General features: G+C 50.4%; 4 protein-coding genes across 5 annotated transcripts; 3 read left to right on the top strand and 1 right to left on the bottom strand.

The window, feature by feature from the left end:
- Window positions 1-1,595: 1,595 nt before the first annotated feature.
- Window positions 1,596-3,976, top strand: LOC121593054. The gene is made up of 3 exons (XM_041915093.1): window positions 1,596-1,667; window positions 1,741-1,864; window positions 1,945-3,976. The coding sequence occupies exons 1-3, from the start codon at window positions 1,617-1,619 to the stop codon at window positions 3,807-3,809; spliced, it is 2,040 nt and encodes a 679-aa protein (XP_041771027.1). The 5' UTR covers window positions 1,596-1,616; the 3' UTR covers window positions 3,810-3,976.
- LOC121593055 (isovaleryl-CoA dehydrogenase, mitochondrial) lies at window positions 3,948-6,044 on the bottom strand. Its single transcript, XM_041915094.1, has 3 exons — window positions 5,579-6,044; window positions 5,416-5,495; window positions 3,948-5,228 (listed from the first exon to the last, which is right to left on the bottom strand). The coding sequence occupies exons 1-3, from the start codon at window positions 5,741-5,743 to the stop codon at window positions 4,184-4,186; spliced, it is 1,290 nt and encodes a 429-aa protein (XP_041771028.1). The 5' UTR covers window positions 5,744-6,044; the 3' UTR covers window positions 3,948-4,183.
- A 193-nt stretch (window positions 6,045-6,237) lies between these two features.
- Window positions 6,238-8,765, top strand: LOC121593056. The gene is made up of 3 exons (XM_041915095.1): window positions 6,238-6,877; window positions 6,950-7,530; window positions 7,614-8,765. Exons 1-3 carry the CDS (start codon window positions 6,709-6,711, stop codon window positions 7,737-7,739), a joined length of 876 nt encoding a protein of 291 aa, XP_041771029.1. The 5' UTR covers window positions 6,238-6,708; the 3' UTR covers window positions 7,740-8,765.
- Window positions 8,766-10,162: 1,397 nt separating this feature from the next.
- Window positions 10,163-12,779, top strand: LOC121594622 (glycerol kinase). 2 transcript variants are annotated; one of them, XM_041918104.1, is made up of 3 exons: window positions 10,163-10,254; window positions 10,321-12,144; window positions 12,407-12,779. In XM_041918104.1, exons 2-3 carry the CDS (start codon window positions 10,759-10,761, stop codon window positions 12,578-12,580), a joined length of 1,560 nt encoding a protein of 519 aa, XP_041774038.1. In that variant the 5' UTR covers window positions 10,163-10,254; window positions 10,321-10,758; the 3' UTR covers window positions 12,581-12,779. The 2 variants fall into 2 exon arrangements, with proteins under 2 accessions (XP_041774038.1, XP_041774039.1); XM_041918105.1 differs by lacking the exon at window positions 10,163-10,254 and having other exon boundaries at window positions 10,261-12,144.
- The last annotated feature ends 193 nt before the right edge of the window (window positions 12,780-12,972 follow it).

Below are 12,972 nucleotides of genomic sequence, written 5' to 3' on the forward strand. Positions count from 1 at the left end.
TATCTGTCGAAAGTCGAAACGGAACGCGAGATGAGTTTTGAGCGCACGATGTGCACCTTCAATGAGAAAAGCGCTTTTGACAAGGATATAAAGGTAATTCAATCTTAAGTTATCCGCTGGTCTGGTCCTATTTTAAATCTTACTGGATTTCATAGTGTAAGATTTCAATTAGTATTTTTAGGGTCTCTCCTAGTGATGTGCTTTTTGGAGCGCACCCACGACTCCGATCCGACTTCGGCTATTGTTAGTCAAAATCCGAAGCACTAGTTCCGCCTAGAGTCGGAGTCGTTTGGAATCGTCCAGAGTCGGCTGTCTGTCCGGCCAGACGACTCCAAAGACTCCGATTGCGAACGACTCCGGATAATGTTGGGAGGACCTTCCTTCCGGAGTCAATACAAAACCGAATGAATGCTCTCTGAATTAGTGAGCTCAATTTCTGTTTGTTCGAGACTTTTCGTTCGTTTGCCAATCCAATATCACATTAAAAATAAATGGTTTTCTTTAAAAAAAATACAAGCCAAATGTATTGGTTGTTTATAATATTAAAACAAATCAGATTTCCAGTTCAAATCTGTTAACCGTAGAGTTGGCAACCAGATTTACACACGTAAGTTGGCAACCGGCATACCCGGGTATTCCACACGTTTTGATGCAAAAAAATAACGATTTTCATAGGTAAACAATGCTTTCTATATTTTAATGCTGTAAGTAAGTAATGCAGACCATATATTCTCTTCTATTTCATTTATTCATTAAGTTTTTTTCATTTTTTGATAAAAATAACGGTCAAATTGAAATTTGGAATCGCTTGAATTTGACTCGAAAATAAGCACAATACGAAAAGAGGAAGAAAAGAAACGTCATTCTCCATACAAAATGTATGGAATACCCGGGAATGCTGGTTGCCAACTTACGTGGTAAAGTTTAAAAAAAATCAAAATAAAATACTTACAGGCTGTTTAAAATTACAATTTATGCATCAAAAAATCATAAATTAAAAGTTGAGAGACTACGGAAAATTTCAGGTCAATAAAAGCAATGAATCAAAAGTTATTGCAGTTCGAAGCTGAAAAAAATACCCGGGTATCCGGTTGCCAACTTAAAGGTTAACGCCTACATGCAGGTCCAACTTGAATTACAGACGTCAAAAATCTTGTGAAAATCCTGCTAGAAAAAAAACCGTCATTCTGCCTTTCAAAAATGCTCGCCTGCGAGGGAAAATCGCTCCGATTTGGAGAATTTGCGAGCTCACAAACTGCAGTAATTTGTTGTTTGTCACATGTGTTTATAGCCTTGCGTTGAGATCTGTCCCTTGTCATGCCCCAGAAAAGCTCATAAATTTGTTACTAATTATCGATGTTCATGTAAAATTTATGCGAGAAAAAATGAGAACAAAATAATTAAACAAATTCACAATGGATTTCTCGCACTAGAATGATTTTGGAGGGATTGCTGAACTCTGAAGCAGGGGACATTTTTTGCTTCCCTCTGTACTAAAACCCGACGTTGTACCAAAACCCAATCGAAGTAGCCGTTTTTAGTACTAAAAGTAGAAATTTGCCGCCTCACGGCATGCTTGGTCCCATTTACAACAACACTACCGCCCGGTGCACATCATGGACGAGGCAGCGCAGCAGGAAATGAAAAAGATTCTCGCCGACTTTTTGGTAAGTTTTCATTTGCCTACGAAAAATCGATCACTGTGACGCATTGGACACACTTTGCCCCGCATATTTGCAGTCGAACAATTCATCGTCCTCCTCGCACGATGCGTCGTTCAACGACCTCGAACAGTTGGCCGAGTTGCACAAACAGATTGAGCTGAAGAAAGTGCACCGGGATGATTTGCGTCGTTTGAATTTCGGTGAGTTACTCCGTGGCCATCTGTCTCCACTTAGTCTAATTGAAAAACTTCCCTTTTTAATGGGGCCCAAAATCCAACAGGGCTGTTCTCGCTCAAGCAGGGACTGGCGAGCTTTGGCAGCGGAGCGTTCGAGGAACGGCTTGCCATCGATCACCACACCATCGTCCGGCAGGTGGTGGAAAAGTACCGGGAGGCATCGTACGGTCTGCAGCGTTACTGCGGCGAGCAGACACTGCTCGGCCACTCGCGGCAGGCTCTGCTCGACCAGGGCGAGCTGCAGAAGCTGCAGAATGTGCTGCGGCTGCAGGACCAGCTGCGCCTGAAGCTCGCCAGCACACCGATCGTGAAGCAGTGGGACCGGGAGAAGGCCACCCTGTGCGCGGAACAGAAGGAGCTGGCCAAGCTGGAGCAGGTCGGCAATGAAATTACGCACAAGCGTAAAGACATGCTCGATCGGAAGCAGGGCGAGATGGCCAACGTGCTGATCGCTATCGGCGAAGGTTTCGAACGGGTGGAGGAGCTGCGCAACAAGCTGGCGGGGATTACGAAGCAGCACGGCGACGACCTGCACGACGACCACAGCAGCGAGACCGATTTGCGGTCGGAAGATGGACGGAAGGATGCGGGCGGCACCGGTGGGGTGGAAGCGGACCGGGAGGCTAACAGTTCGCCGATGTTTGAATCGATCGACTGGAATCTGGACAGCGCCAGCATGGACTTGAAGTTGGATCTGAACTTCAAGAATCCGAACGATTTCCCCGACATCCTGGCGCACCTCAGCACCATCCATTCCGGCAAGTATCAGCTACAGGATGCAGCCCACTCCGTCGTTGACAAGGGCAACGGGAAGAAAGCGCGCCACGAAGCAAAGCCACCAAAGGGTGCGATGAGAAAGAGTGGCAAAGCAGCACCGGGTGAGGTTAAGTCATCGCTCCCGGAACAAACTGACAGAGAAGCTGCTGCTACGGTCACGAAGAAATCCAAAATGGCGGACTGTCGCGAAAAGGTTACCACGCCACAAGCGCAAGAGCGCAACGCCAACGACACGGAAAATGTAAAACCGGTTGAAAATCGCAAAAATCCGCAGCAACGCAATGACTTTGCAGTGCCCAAAGCACCAATGGCAAAGAGGGCGGTCGGCGCCAATACGGCCAATTTGCAAAATGCTGCTGCCCGCTCGTTGCGCAAAGTGCCGCCACCAGGGACGCCGAAAAAGTCTCCACAGAAGCGGGTCGCGATGGCCGGAACCGGTCGTAAGGACTGCAAAAAAGCACTCGCGCCTGCTTTGGTCCAAATGCAGCAGTCCAGCAACAATCGCTCTTCAAGCAACGCTTCTGCCAGAGCGTCCGGTGGGAACAGTAAGGGTGGTGGTTCCAACAGCAATCAACCGAACTCGAAAAAGGAACCAGAATATGGCGCTCAAGAGCAGCCACGTGTGCAGCAAGAAAAACCTCAACAAGCCACAGCGCAACAGAAACAGCAACCGCAACAGCAACAATCAACCAGAAACAACAACTTTGCCGTGAAGATGATTTCACCGACAGTGTCGAACACTGCCAAGTCGTCCACCCGTGAGCCTGCGGTGAAGGAGAGCGACCCGGAACCGATGGAGCTGGACGCGGAGGAGGACAGCAGCATCGGCGAGATGATGGACACTTCGGCGAGCAACAATTCCCTGGACTTTGCGATGCAAAGTTCGAGCGGTGAGTTTGATCTGAACTTTTCCGGCGACCTTCCCGACATGAATCTGGGTGATGATGCCGCTGCCGGCGAAGCGGACGATCTGGACTTTTTGTGTGCCAGCCCGGCTAAACAGACGCGCAGCAAATCGCAGAAGAGGAAAAAATCGCTCGATAGTAGTAATGACGTAGCGGACAGCTTTGACTTTGCGTTCGACGGCAGCAACTCCAGTGAATGTTTGGACGGTGGGGACGATTTGTTTTAGTTGAGCTACTTTTTTTTAAATGCTAATTGAATTGAATTCTATTTATTTGCCTATCCCGCCCAACCAAAGGTTGGGGGATAGAGCGTAAAATCATTTCTTTCCATTGTTCGGTTTCGGTTTCACGACCTCGCTTTGAAGTTAAAATATACGCAACAGTATATTAAAGATTAGCGGGAGTAGCAAAAGGACTTCGATTTTCCACTAAACGTTTTCATAAAACGTTCCCTGGACACTAACTCTAGTAAATGCACATTAGGTTTCTTTTTTGCTTGGAATTATTGGCGGTCGTTTTGCTGTCTCAACACAGCCAAACCCCGATATGGCAGCATCGGTCAGTGTTTGCTGTCGGTGATGCTCTGCTCTGCCCTCAACCATCACTGGTACTCCTTGTTTAGGGCGCGCCCGATCAGCATGCGCCTAATTTCGGACGTACCAGCGCCGATCTCGTACAGCTTGCAGTCGCGCATGATCCGCCCGGTCGGATAGTCGTTGATGTACCCGTTGCCGCCGAGGATCTGGATCGCGTCGAGCGCGACCTGCGTCGCCTTCTCGGCACAGTACAGGATGACGCCCGCGCAGTCCTTCGGATTGGCCTGGCCGCGGTCGCAGGCCCGCGCCACCGAGTACAGATACGCCCGGCACGCGTTCATCGTCGTGTACATGTCGGCCATCTTGCCCTGCAGCAGCTGAAACTCGCCGATGCGCGTGTTAAACTGCTTGCGCGAGTGCGCATACTCGAACGCCACGTCGCAGGCCGCCTGCATCAGCCCGACCGGACCGGCGGCCAGCACGAGCCGCTCCAGATCCAACCCCGACATCAGCACGTAAACGCCCTTGTTCAGCCCGCCGAGAATGTTGCCGGCCGGCACTTTCGCGTCCTCGAAGATCAGCTCACCGGTCGGGCTGCCCCGGATGCCCAGCTTGTCCAGCTTCGGGCCCTGGGTGAACCCGGCCGTGCCGCGCTCGACAATGAACGCGGTAATGCCGTGCTGCGGCTTCGCGCTCGTGTCCGTCTTCGCGTAGATGACGTACGTGTCCGCCACTGGGCCGTTGGTGATCCAGAACTTGCTACCGTTCAGCACGTAGTAGTCGCCGTGCTTGTCGGCCCGCAGCTTCATCGACACGACATCGCTGCCCGAGCCGGCCTCGGACATGGCCAGGGCGCCGATGTGTTCGCCACTGCACAGCTTGGGCAGGTAGCGCTCCTTCTGCTCGTCCGTACCGTGCCGATGGATCTGATTGACGCACAGGTTCGAGTGGGCACCGTAGGACAGGGCGACCGAGCCGGACGCACGCGACAGTTCCTCGTTCACGATGCAGTGGTCAAGGTACGATCCGCCGAGCCCACCGTACTCGGGCTTAACCGTCACGCCGAGCACTCCCATCTCGCCCAGCTTGCGCCAGAAGCTGCGCATCTCTCTAAAATGGGACAGATAAAGGAGGCAAATGAAGAAGGAGATAAGGTGCATTTACAAACGGCAATGTGAAACGTGTGAATTGCTGCATCCCATTGGCCATATCTCATTATGCTTTCCCATTGGCATTACGCAACGTTACACTTCGTACGCTGACGTACTAATCGCTGGTACTACAACTGGATTCTTACTTGAATTCATTCTGCTTGTCGATCTCCTGTGCGAAAGGGGCCAATTCTTTTTGCGCAAAGTTGAACACGGTTTGGCGCAGCTGGAGAAAAAAAGAAAACAAATGAAATGCAAAATTATCACCACGACTATCTGCAAAGGCTCCATGCGCTGCTGCATGCATACCTGTTGCTGATCTTCCGTCAATCCGAACAGATACTCATCAATCGGATAGTGCTGCATGGACCGGGCGGGCACAACGAACGAACCGCCCCACGATCGGGCTTGGCTCGGGGCCAATCTAGCGGACAGGAACCTTGCCGCAGCCGTTAGGTTGCGTATTGCTGACATTTTGCCCTACTCCCTCTGTGCCTTTCTTATTCTGCGGCAAGTGTTCGCACCAACAACGCAAAACAACACCACCACACACACACACACACGATGGAACGATAACCGCGTGGCGTATGTGCTGATACCCGGAAAGGGGGGAGGAGAAGGGAGTATTTAAATTGATAGGAGGAGGTGGTGGTGGTTGGCACCCTAGTTACAGTGTGACGTAGCAAGCAAAGCCGATCTAACGCAAAACGTAGATACGCGCTCCCGTGTCCAGCGAGTTCGCTTTCGTTCGATCGTGATGCTCGCAGCAAGCAGACTGAGCGGTCGGGTTCACGTTCGTGGGGGTTGTTTTCGCGACTCGCCGTACGGTGCGCGGCCCTCGCACGCACACACTGCCATTTGGTTGGCGGATCAACACGCGCTGATAGTAGAGGAGCAGCCTTTCCGACCTTGATTGCCTGTTTCGTTGGGAGAGGTGGATGAATGGCAAATTTTCGATGTCTGCTGGTGGGGGAAGGTACAAAGAGCGATTTTATGGTCCCTTTTGGGGGCTTGGCTTGTGGAACGAGTTGAGGAGAAACTGCAGGCAAATAGGAAGAAAACCACGTTGCAACAAAGAAGATCAATTTTATGCGATCAAGTTCGATACATTTTAGATCATTTACGTGGATTTGGAGGGAGTGAGCGATTTTTTGTTGTTTCAAAATTCAATAAATAAGCCAAATGATTTTTCGAATAGCGGGCTGGCAACACTGCCATCAGCTGTCAAATGCCAAACATCCATAAACAACTGGCTTGACAGCGGAAAAGCAAACGGGAGCAACAAAAAAAAAAATAAAAGGAACAAGTGATGATGGTAAACAATTTGGCGATCTCGATCTGCGTCCAATAGTCAGCCGGGAATCGTAATTAAATCCTCCCAAACACAAGCATTTCCTACCATAACACAATTGCTAGTGCGTACGTGTAGCGCAGGAGAGATGAACGGCAACATGACGGTGAAATGTGAACCAATCAGCGAAGAGGCGGAACTGTTCAACAGCCTTGTCGCGGCCGGCGACGATGGACAGCCGCTGCCCCAGCAAGACCTTCGGTTTCTCTGCCTGTACAGACTGAAAGTTACCCAAGAGACGGTGGAATTGCTGGAAGGTATGCATTCGAATGGCATCCACACTCCTGTCCCATCACAATGACTTCTCGCTCCATTCCGACTCATTCCAGCGCAAAAGATTGACGTCGAGTGTTTGCGCAAAATGCGCATCGAGGACGTGGACGTCCTGTTCGAGGGGAAGCCGCTCGGGTCGAAGATTTTGTTTCGCGAAGCATTCCTCGAGTGGCGCGACGAGATTGGGCTGCCGTGCCAAAGCATTAAATCGATAGGCGACCGCAAACGGTACAGTGAGCCGTCGCCGGCGTCGTCGTCGTCGTTCGATCTGCTGGGCGGAACCCCACTGAAACAGCAGCTGCTCACCTCACCGAACTGGGACGAATGCCTGCCGCCGGCGGTACAGCTGTTTGGGGAGCGGGATGCGAACGGTCAGCGTGATGGTGCGGCCCCCGTGTCCTACCGCTCGTTTCAGTGGCCAATGACGCCGGGCACGCTAAAGGACGTGCTGAGCAGTAGCCCGATCGGGCAGCCGATCCTTGCGCGCGGATGTTTGGGCAGCTTGAGCAAATCGCTGCAGTATCAGCTGGCCGCCATCATTATAGATTATCATATGGAGTTCGAGACGAAGATTACCACCCCGCAGCTGGAGAACTACGCGTACTGCATTACGACGCTGTTTCCACACGAAAATGCGGTAAGAATTGGCGCAATGGAGTGTCGCGGGGGGTTTCCGAATTGCTTTCCGGAGAAGCTAACACATTTCTATTTTCCTTCTAGCAAACGTATCACATTCCTCGTGGTCCCAACAGGCGAAATCCGGGCGGTTCGCTGTACTCTCGATTTATCAATCAAAAGATAAGCAAAAAAGCACTCGCCATCGGAAGCACGATGGCTACAACTTAAAAGCAGAATGCGTTCAATAATGTGCATGAGAGAAATAGAGAGAGAGAGAGACGATTTACATTTCAGAGGATTCATTCAACCGTCTCACGGACCAAGTTTGTGCATAATTTAGCTCTACCACCTTATAAGTCTGTTCAGAGTATTTTATGTTGCTCGTAAAATCGAATGTGCGTTGTGTGATTAATTGGAGTGATTTAGCTTACTTTCTAGGGTTACATGAAAAGGTTCATACTTTTTTTACTTGTGGAAATTGTGGAAGCAACTGCTTATCTGTGGAATTCTTGTTGTGATCAAATACTTAACCTATCTGCAATATTTATGTGTGTGTGAGTGTATTTTAGGAATCTAATATTTATTCTTGTGATTGCAACGTTTGTTTACCATTCATCTCATCCTCTCTGCACTCTAGTCTACTTCAAGATGTGTCTTTTTTTTCAAACATCACATTATGATATCGGATAGTACGTGATATGTACGCAGGTGGGAATTGCTACAAATAAACTATGAAAACTTAGGGTTAATAATTTCAAAATGCGTGGTTCCGTGGTTATTCATCGATATGCCCTTCTTGGGTTCAAGCTTCGTATTCAAGACGGTAGCAAGGGGACTGACTATACGGCTGCCAGGTCGGTATGAGCTAGTGATGGGAAAAATGAAGTTTTCGTCAGAATCGATTCCGGCTAGATCCGATTTTTTCTGAAATCGATTCCGGGTGGTTCCAGAATCGGCTCCGGAATCAGTTCCAGGATCGGCTCCTATAACGGAATTGGCTCTGGAATCAGAATCGGCTCCGGAATCAGTTCCAGGATCGGCTCCTATAACGGAATTGGCTCTGGAATCAGAATCGGCTTCGAAACGGAGTCGGTTTTGGCATCTCCATAAGAATAGGCGTTTGGGTCTGTGGGAGCGATTGAAAGACGATGTACACCGTTCTAAGAGTGAACTTAGACTAACTACATTTATTCGATATGCAGTGCTTATAGCAATATCTTAGTTGTAATCAAGTAGCCATTGGTTACAGCAACCGTGGTTACACTGAATATCGAATAAATGTAGTTAGTCTTAGTTCACTCTTAGAACGGTTGTTGTTGTTGTTATCCGGCGCTACAACCGCTTTGCGGTCTTGGCCTGCCTCTGGAGTGTCCGAAACCGCTCACAGTCTCGCGCCTTCGTCTGCCAGTCCGTTATCCCGGCCTTAATGGCGGACGCCTCCACGCCATCTTGCCACCTCAATTTGGGACTACCACGCCTCCTCTGTCCTTGTGGACGGCCTAAAAAGAATTTACGGGCTGGGTCGTCCGTTTCCATGCGTACAACATGGCCAACCCACCGGAGCCTGGCGAGCTTGATACGTTGTACGACAGTGGTCGCCGTACATCTCGTATAGCTCGTCATTATAGCGGCTCCTCCATTGTCCTTCCACACATAGGGGGCCAAGTATCCTTCTGAGCATCTTCCTCTCGAACGCGGCTAAGAGGATTTCGTCAGATTTGGGCATCGTCCATGTATCAGAAGCGTATGTGAGTACTGGTACTATATAGGTACAGCAATTATCCGCAGTACGCGATACTCGATATACGCGAATTCGCAGTACGCGATTCTTCTAAATTTGACAGCTCCATGTGTTTTTTGCAAATATTTTAATTTTTTGAAAGATGTTATGCTCTTTTTGAATTTCTTTAATGTTCTTAATGCATTTTTCATTAAATTTGTGCAAAAGATACCAATTGTATAACAAAAAACTTTAATGCAAAACTCTGTGTCGATATTTTTCAACCCTCGAACCGGTAGTGTAAACTATTTTTCCATAGGAATTCGCTATACGCGAAAACTCGAGATACGCTATTGCGCTCGGTCCCGTACGATAGCGTATATCGGATAATGACTGTACTATATAGTCCCAGCTTCGTCCGTCGCGACAGGTTCTTTGAGGTGAACTGCTTTTTCAGGCTGTAGAATGACCGGTTGGCAGCCAGCATCCTTGCGCGCAACTCAGCTTCCATGCTATTGTCGTTGCTGACCGTTGACCCAAGATAGGTTAATTCTGGGACGACTTCAAACGTGCGTTCACCTATCTGTGCGTTCACCTTAGAACGGTGTACATCGTAAAAACGAGTAAGAAATATCAAGACTTGTAAAATATTCTGATCCAGTAGGAATACATTGGTTCCAACACTAATAAACAAATAAAACTCACTGAAATTTAAAAGAAAAATAAATCAGTGTTCATGTCTCCATCCTCGTTGCGTCCGTTGGTCCCATTTTCGCCTTCTTGTCTCTTTCATTGCACACGTGTAACGGGCACTTTATCATCCGTAGCGCGTTTGACGTTTTGCATGTAAACAAACAAACACGCTGACAGCTGATTTCCCTAGAGAGAGAGAGAGAGAGAGAGAGAGAGAGAGAGAGAGAGAGAGAGAGAGAGAGAGAGAGAGAGAGAGAGAGAGAGCGCGCGCGATGCAGAGAGTGCTCTTGGGGACCGTCCACGAAAGAAGAAAATTTTGCTTACGATCGTGTAAGTTACGGGGTGGTGCAACATAGTACGATAAGAAAGATTACATCCCTCTCCCCTTAATTGCAGCGCCACTAATTATGGCATCGTTTTGATGTGCAGCGCGCAAGCGACGAACAATGTTTGCGCTGGAATTGCTGTGAAGTTTGACCGCCGACAAAGTGTGCGCTGGTGCGCTCGGGGCAAGCTCGCGCGTTGTTTACTTACTGATCCGCTCGCTCGGACCGCAGACAGACCCTTGCCGGAGGACGCAACTCGATAAGATAAGAGGTGGTCGATCGGTCTCGTCGAACGAACGGAGTCGCAGGCGGTCCAAGTCCCCATTGAACAAGCGCAGCGAAAGATTAGATACGCACACCTGCTGTACTCGGATTAGGAGGGCGGTTAGGGCGCTATTCGGGAGTCCCACTAGCCAGTCACAGCAAGTGCCAGCCAGAGGACGGTTCTGGTGAACCAGCAGAAAGTGCCAGTGAACTTTGCACCCCCAACCATCAGCCGAAAGGAAGCATGAGCACCACCGGCGGGATGAAGAAATTTGGCGACCTCGTTGGCTCGATCGATGAGGGCACCAGCTCGGCCCGGTTTCTGCTGTTCCGGGCGGAGACGGCCGAGGTGGTGTGCTTCCACCAGAAGGAGCTGCGCCTGATCTGCCCCCAGGAGGGTTGGGTCGAGCAGGATCCGCACGAAATCCTGAGTGTCGTGTACGAGTGCATCGAGCGCACGCTGGAAAAGCTGGTCGAGCTGGGCGGCAATCCGCAGACCGACATCGTGGCGATCGGTGTGACGAACCAGCGCGAGACGACGATCGTGTGGGACCGCACGACCGGCGAACCGCTGTACAATGCGATCGTTTGGCAGGACATGCGCACGTCCTCGACGGTGGACCAGCTGCTCGAGACGGTACCGAACAAGACGAAGAACAAAAACTACCTCAAACCGCTGTGCGGGCTGCCGCTGTCGCCGTACTTCTCGGCCGTCAAGCTGCGCTGGCTGCTCGACAACGTGCCGAAGGTGAAGGCGGCGGTCCGCGGCGGCAGCTGCCTGTTCGGCACAGTCGACACGTGGCTGATCTGGAACCTGACCGGCGGTCCGGACGGGGGCGCCCACGTCACGGACGTGTCGAACGCGTCCCGCACCATGCTGATGAACATCGAGACACTGAAGTACGATAAGGCGCTGATGAAATTCTTCGACGTGCCGCTGGAAATACTGCCCACCATCCGGTCCAGCTCGGAGGTGTACGGGCTGATCAAGTTTCGGCCGCTGCAGCACATCCCGCTGGCCGGCTGCCTGGGTGACCAGCAGTCGGCACTGGTCGGGCAGGAGTGTTTGACGCGCGGACGGGCCAAAGCAACGTACGGGACGGGATGCTTTTTGCTGTACAACACCGGGACGGCGGTGATCGACTCGTACCACGGGCTGATCTCGACCGTCGCCTACCAGATGGGACCGGACGCACTGCCCGTGTACGCGCTGGAGGGTTCGGTCGCGGTGGCCGGTGCCGCCCTCGGCTGGTTGCGCGACAATCTGAACCTGATCGGGGGCGCCTCCGAGTCGGAATCGGCCGCACTGGAGGTGGAGAACAATGGGGACGTGTACTTTGTGCCGGCGTTCAGTGGGCTGTACGCACCGTACTGGGATCCGGAGGCGCGCGGTGTCATCTGCGGCATCACGGAGGACACGCAGCGGGGGCACATCGTGCGGGCGGCACTGGAGGCGGTCTGCTTTCAGGTGCGCGACATACTGGACGCGATGAACAATGACAGCGGCACGCCGCTGCAGAAGCTCAAGGTGGACGGTGGCATGACGGCGAACGCGACCATGATGCAGTGGCAGGCGGACCTGATCGGGCTGGACGTGTTGAAGCCCAAGTTTGTCGAAACGACGGCACTGGTAAGGTTCACTACTATTGAACTTGATGTAATGAACTTAATGTAATGAAAATTGGACTCTGTATCACCCTTGTTGGACAAATCCAATAGGAATTTCATGCTGAGGCTATCCAAACAGAGAGTCCAATTTGCAGCATATGAAGTTCACTTCCGATGAGAAAGAGTCAAGGAAATGTCTCACAACTATGAGAATCCCTGGGAAAACCCTGTATTAATGTTTCTTTGGTTGCTTTTTTTGTTCCCCTTTTTTCTCTCTTTGCCAGGGTGCTGCCATGGTAGCGGGACGTGCGGTTGGCAAGTGGGACATCGAGAACGTGAGCGTGGAAAGCGACAGTACCGTGTTTAAGCCACAAATCAGCGAAAACGAGCGGGACGTCCGGTACAAGCGGTGGAAGATGGCCATCGAACGGGCGGTCGGTTGGGACAAGTGTCTGTGAATTGGAGTAGCCACGCGTTTGCCGAGCGCAGCGGAGTGGAGAATGGAATTTTTATTATTATTTCTTTACACTGGACGATAACTGGCAGATAAGGTTGAAACAGTAAGGGGGGAAGGTTGTAGTTATTGTGGTAGCGACACCTAATTTTAATTAAGTAAAATCAAAGCGCATTACGAAAATAAACGCATAAAATTGGAAACAGTTCACGGTCATCATTAGCGAAAGGATAAAAGCTCGAAGAAGCACGACACCAAAATCGATATTTCAAGGCTTTATAATTTGTCTTATTTATTCTCGCTTGGTATAAAAAAGGTAAAATCTGTATATATGCGTTGAAAACGTAGGAATAATGGGGTCGTCGCACTGCTCACCATAACAGTGAGAACCTGGGA

This window comes from Anopheles merus, chromosome 2L (assembly GCF_017562075.2).
Source record: "Anopheles merus strain MAF chromosome 2L, AmerM5.1, whole genome shotgun sequence".
In the NCBI taxonomy this organism is placed as follows: Eukaryota; Metazoa; Arthropoda; class Insecta; order Diptera; family Culicidae; genus Anopheles; species Anopheles merus.

Excerpts from the sequence above, each read along its gene's own strand:
- LOC121593054 (XM_041915093.1), top strand. The coding sequence starts at position 1,617 with ATGGACGAGGCAGCGCAGCAGGAAATGAAAAAGATTCTCGCCGACTTT. Across the intron at positions 1,668-1,740 it reads AGATTCTCGCCGACTTTTTG|TCGAACAATTCATCGTCCTC; the intron begins GTAAGTTTTCAT and ends GCATATTTGCAG. Across the intron at positions 1,865-1,944 it reads TTTGCGTCGTTTGAATTTCG|GGCTGTTCTCGCTCAAGCAG; the intron begins GTGAGTTACTCC and ends AAAATCCAACAG.
- LOC121593055 (XM_041915094.1), bottom strand. The coding sequence starts at position 5,743 with ATGTCAGCAATACGCAACCTAACGGCTGCGGCAAGGTTCCTGTCCGCT. Across the intron at positions 5,496-5,578 it reads TGACGGAAGATCAGCAACAG|CTGCGCCAAACCGTGTTCAA; the intron begins GTATGCATGCAG and ends TTTTTTCTCCAG. Across the intron at positions 5,229-5,415 it reads GACAAGCAGAATGAATTCAA|AGAGATGCGCAGCTTCTGGC; the intron begins GTAAGAATCCAG and ends GTCCCATTTTAG.
- LOC121593056 (XM_041915095.1), top strand. The coding sequence starts at position 6,709 with ATGAACGGCAACATGACGGTGAAATGTGAACCAATCAGCGAAGAGGCG. Across the intron at positions 6,878-6,949 it reads GACGGTGGAATTGCTGGAAG|CGCAAAAGATTGACGTCGAG; the intron begins GTATGCATTCGA and ends GACTCATTCCAG. Across the intron at positions 7,531-7,613 it reads TGTTTCCACACGAAAATGCG|CAAACGTATCACATTCCTCG; the intron begins GTAAGAATTGGC and ends TTTTCCTTCTAG.
- LOC121594622 (XM_041918104.1), top strand. The coding sequence starts at position 10,759 with ATGAGCACCACCGGCGGGATGAAGAAATTTGGCGACCTCGTTGGCTCG. Across the intron at positions 12,145-12,406 it reads TTGTCGAAACGACGGCACTG|GGTGCTGCCATGGTAGCGGG; the intron begins GTAAGGTTCACT and ends TCTCTTTGCCAG.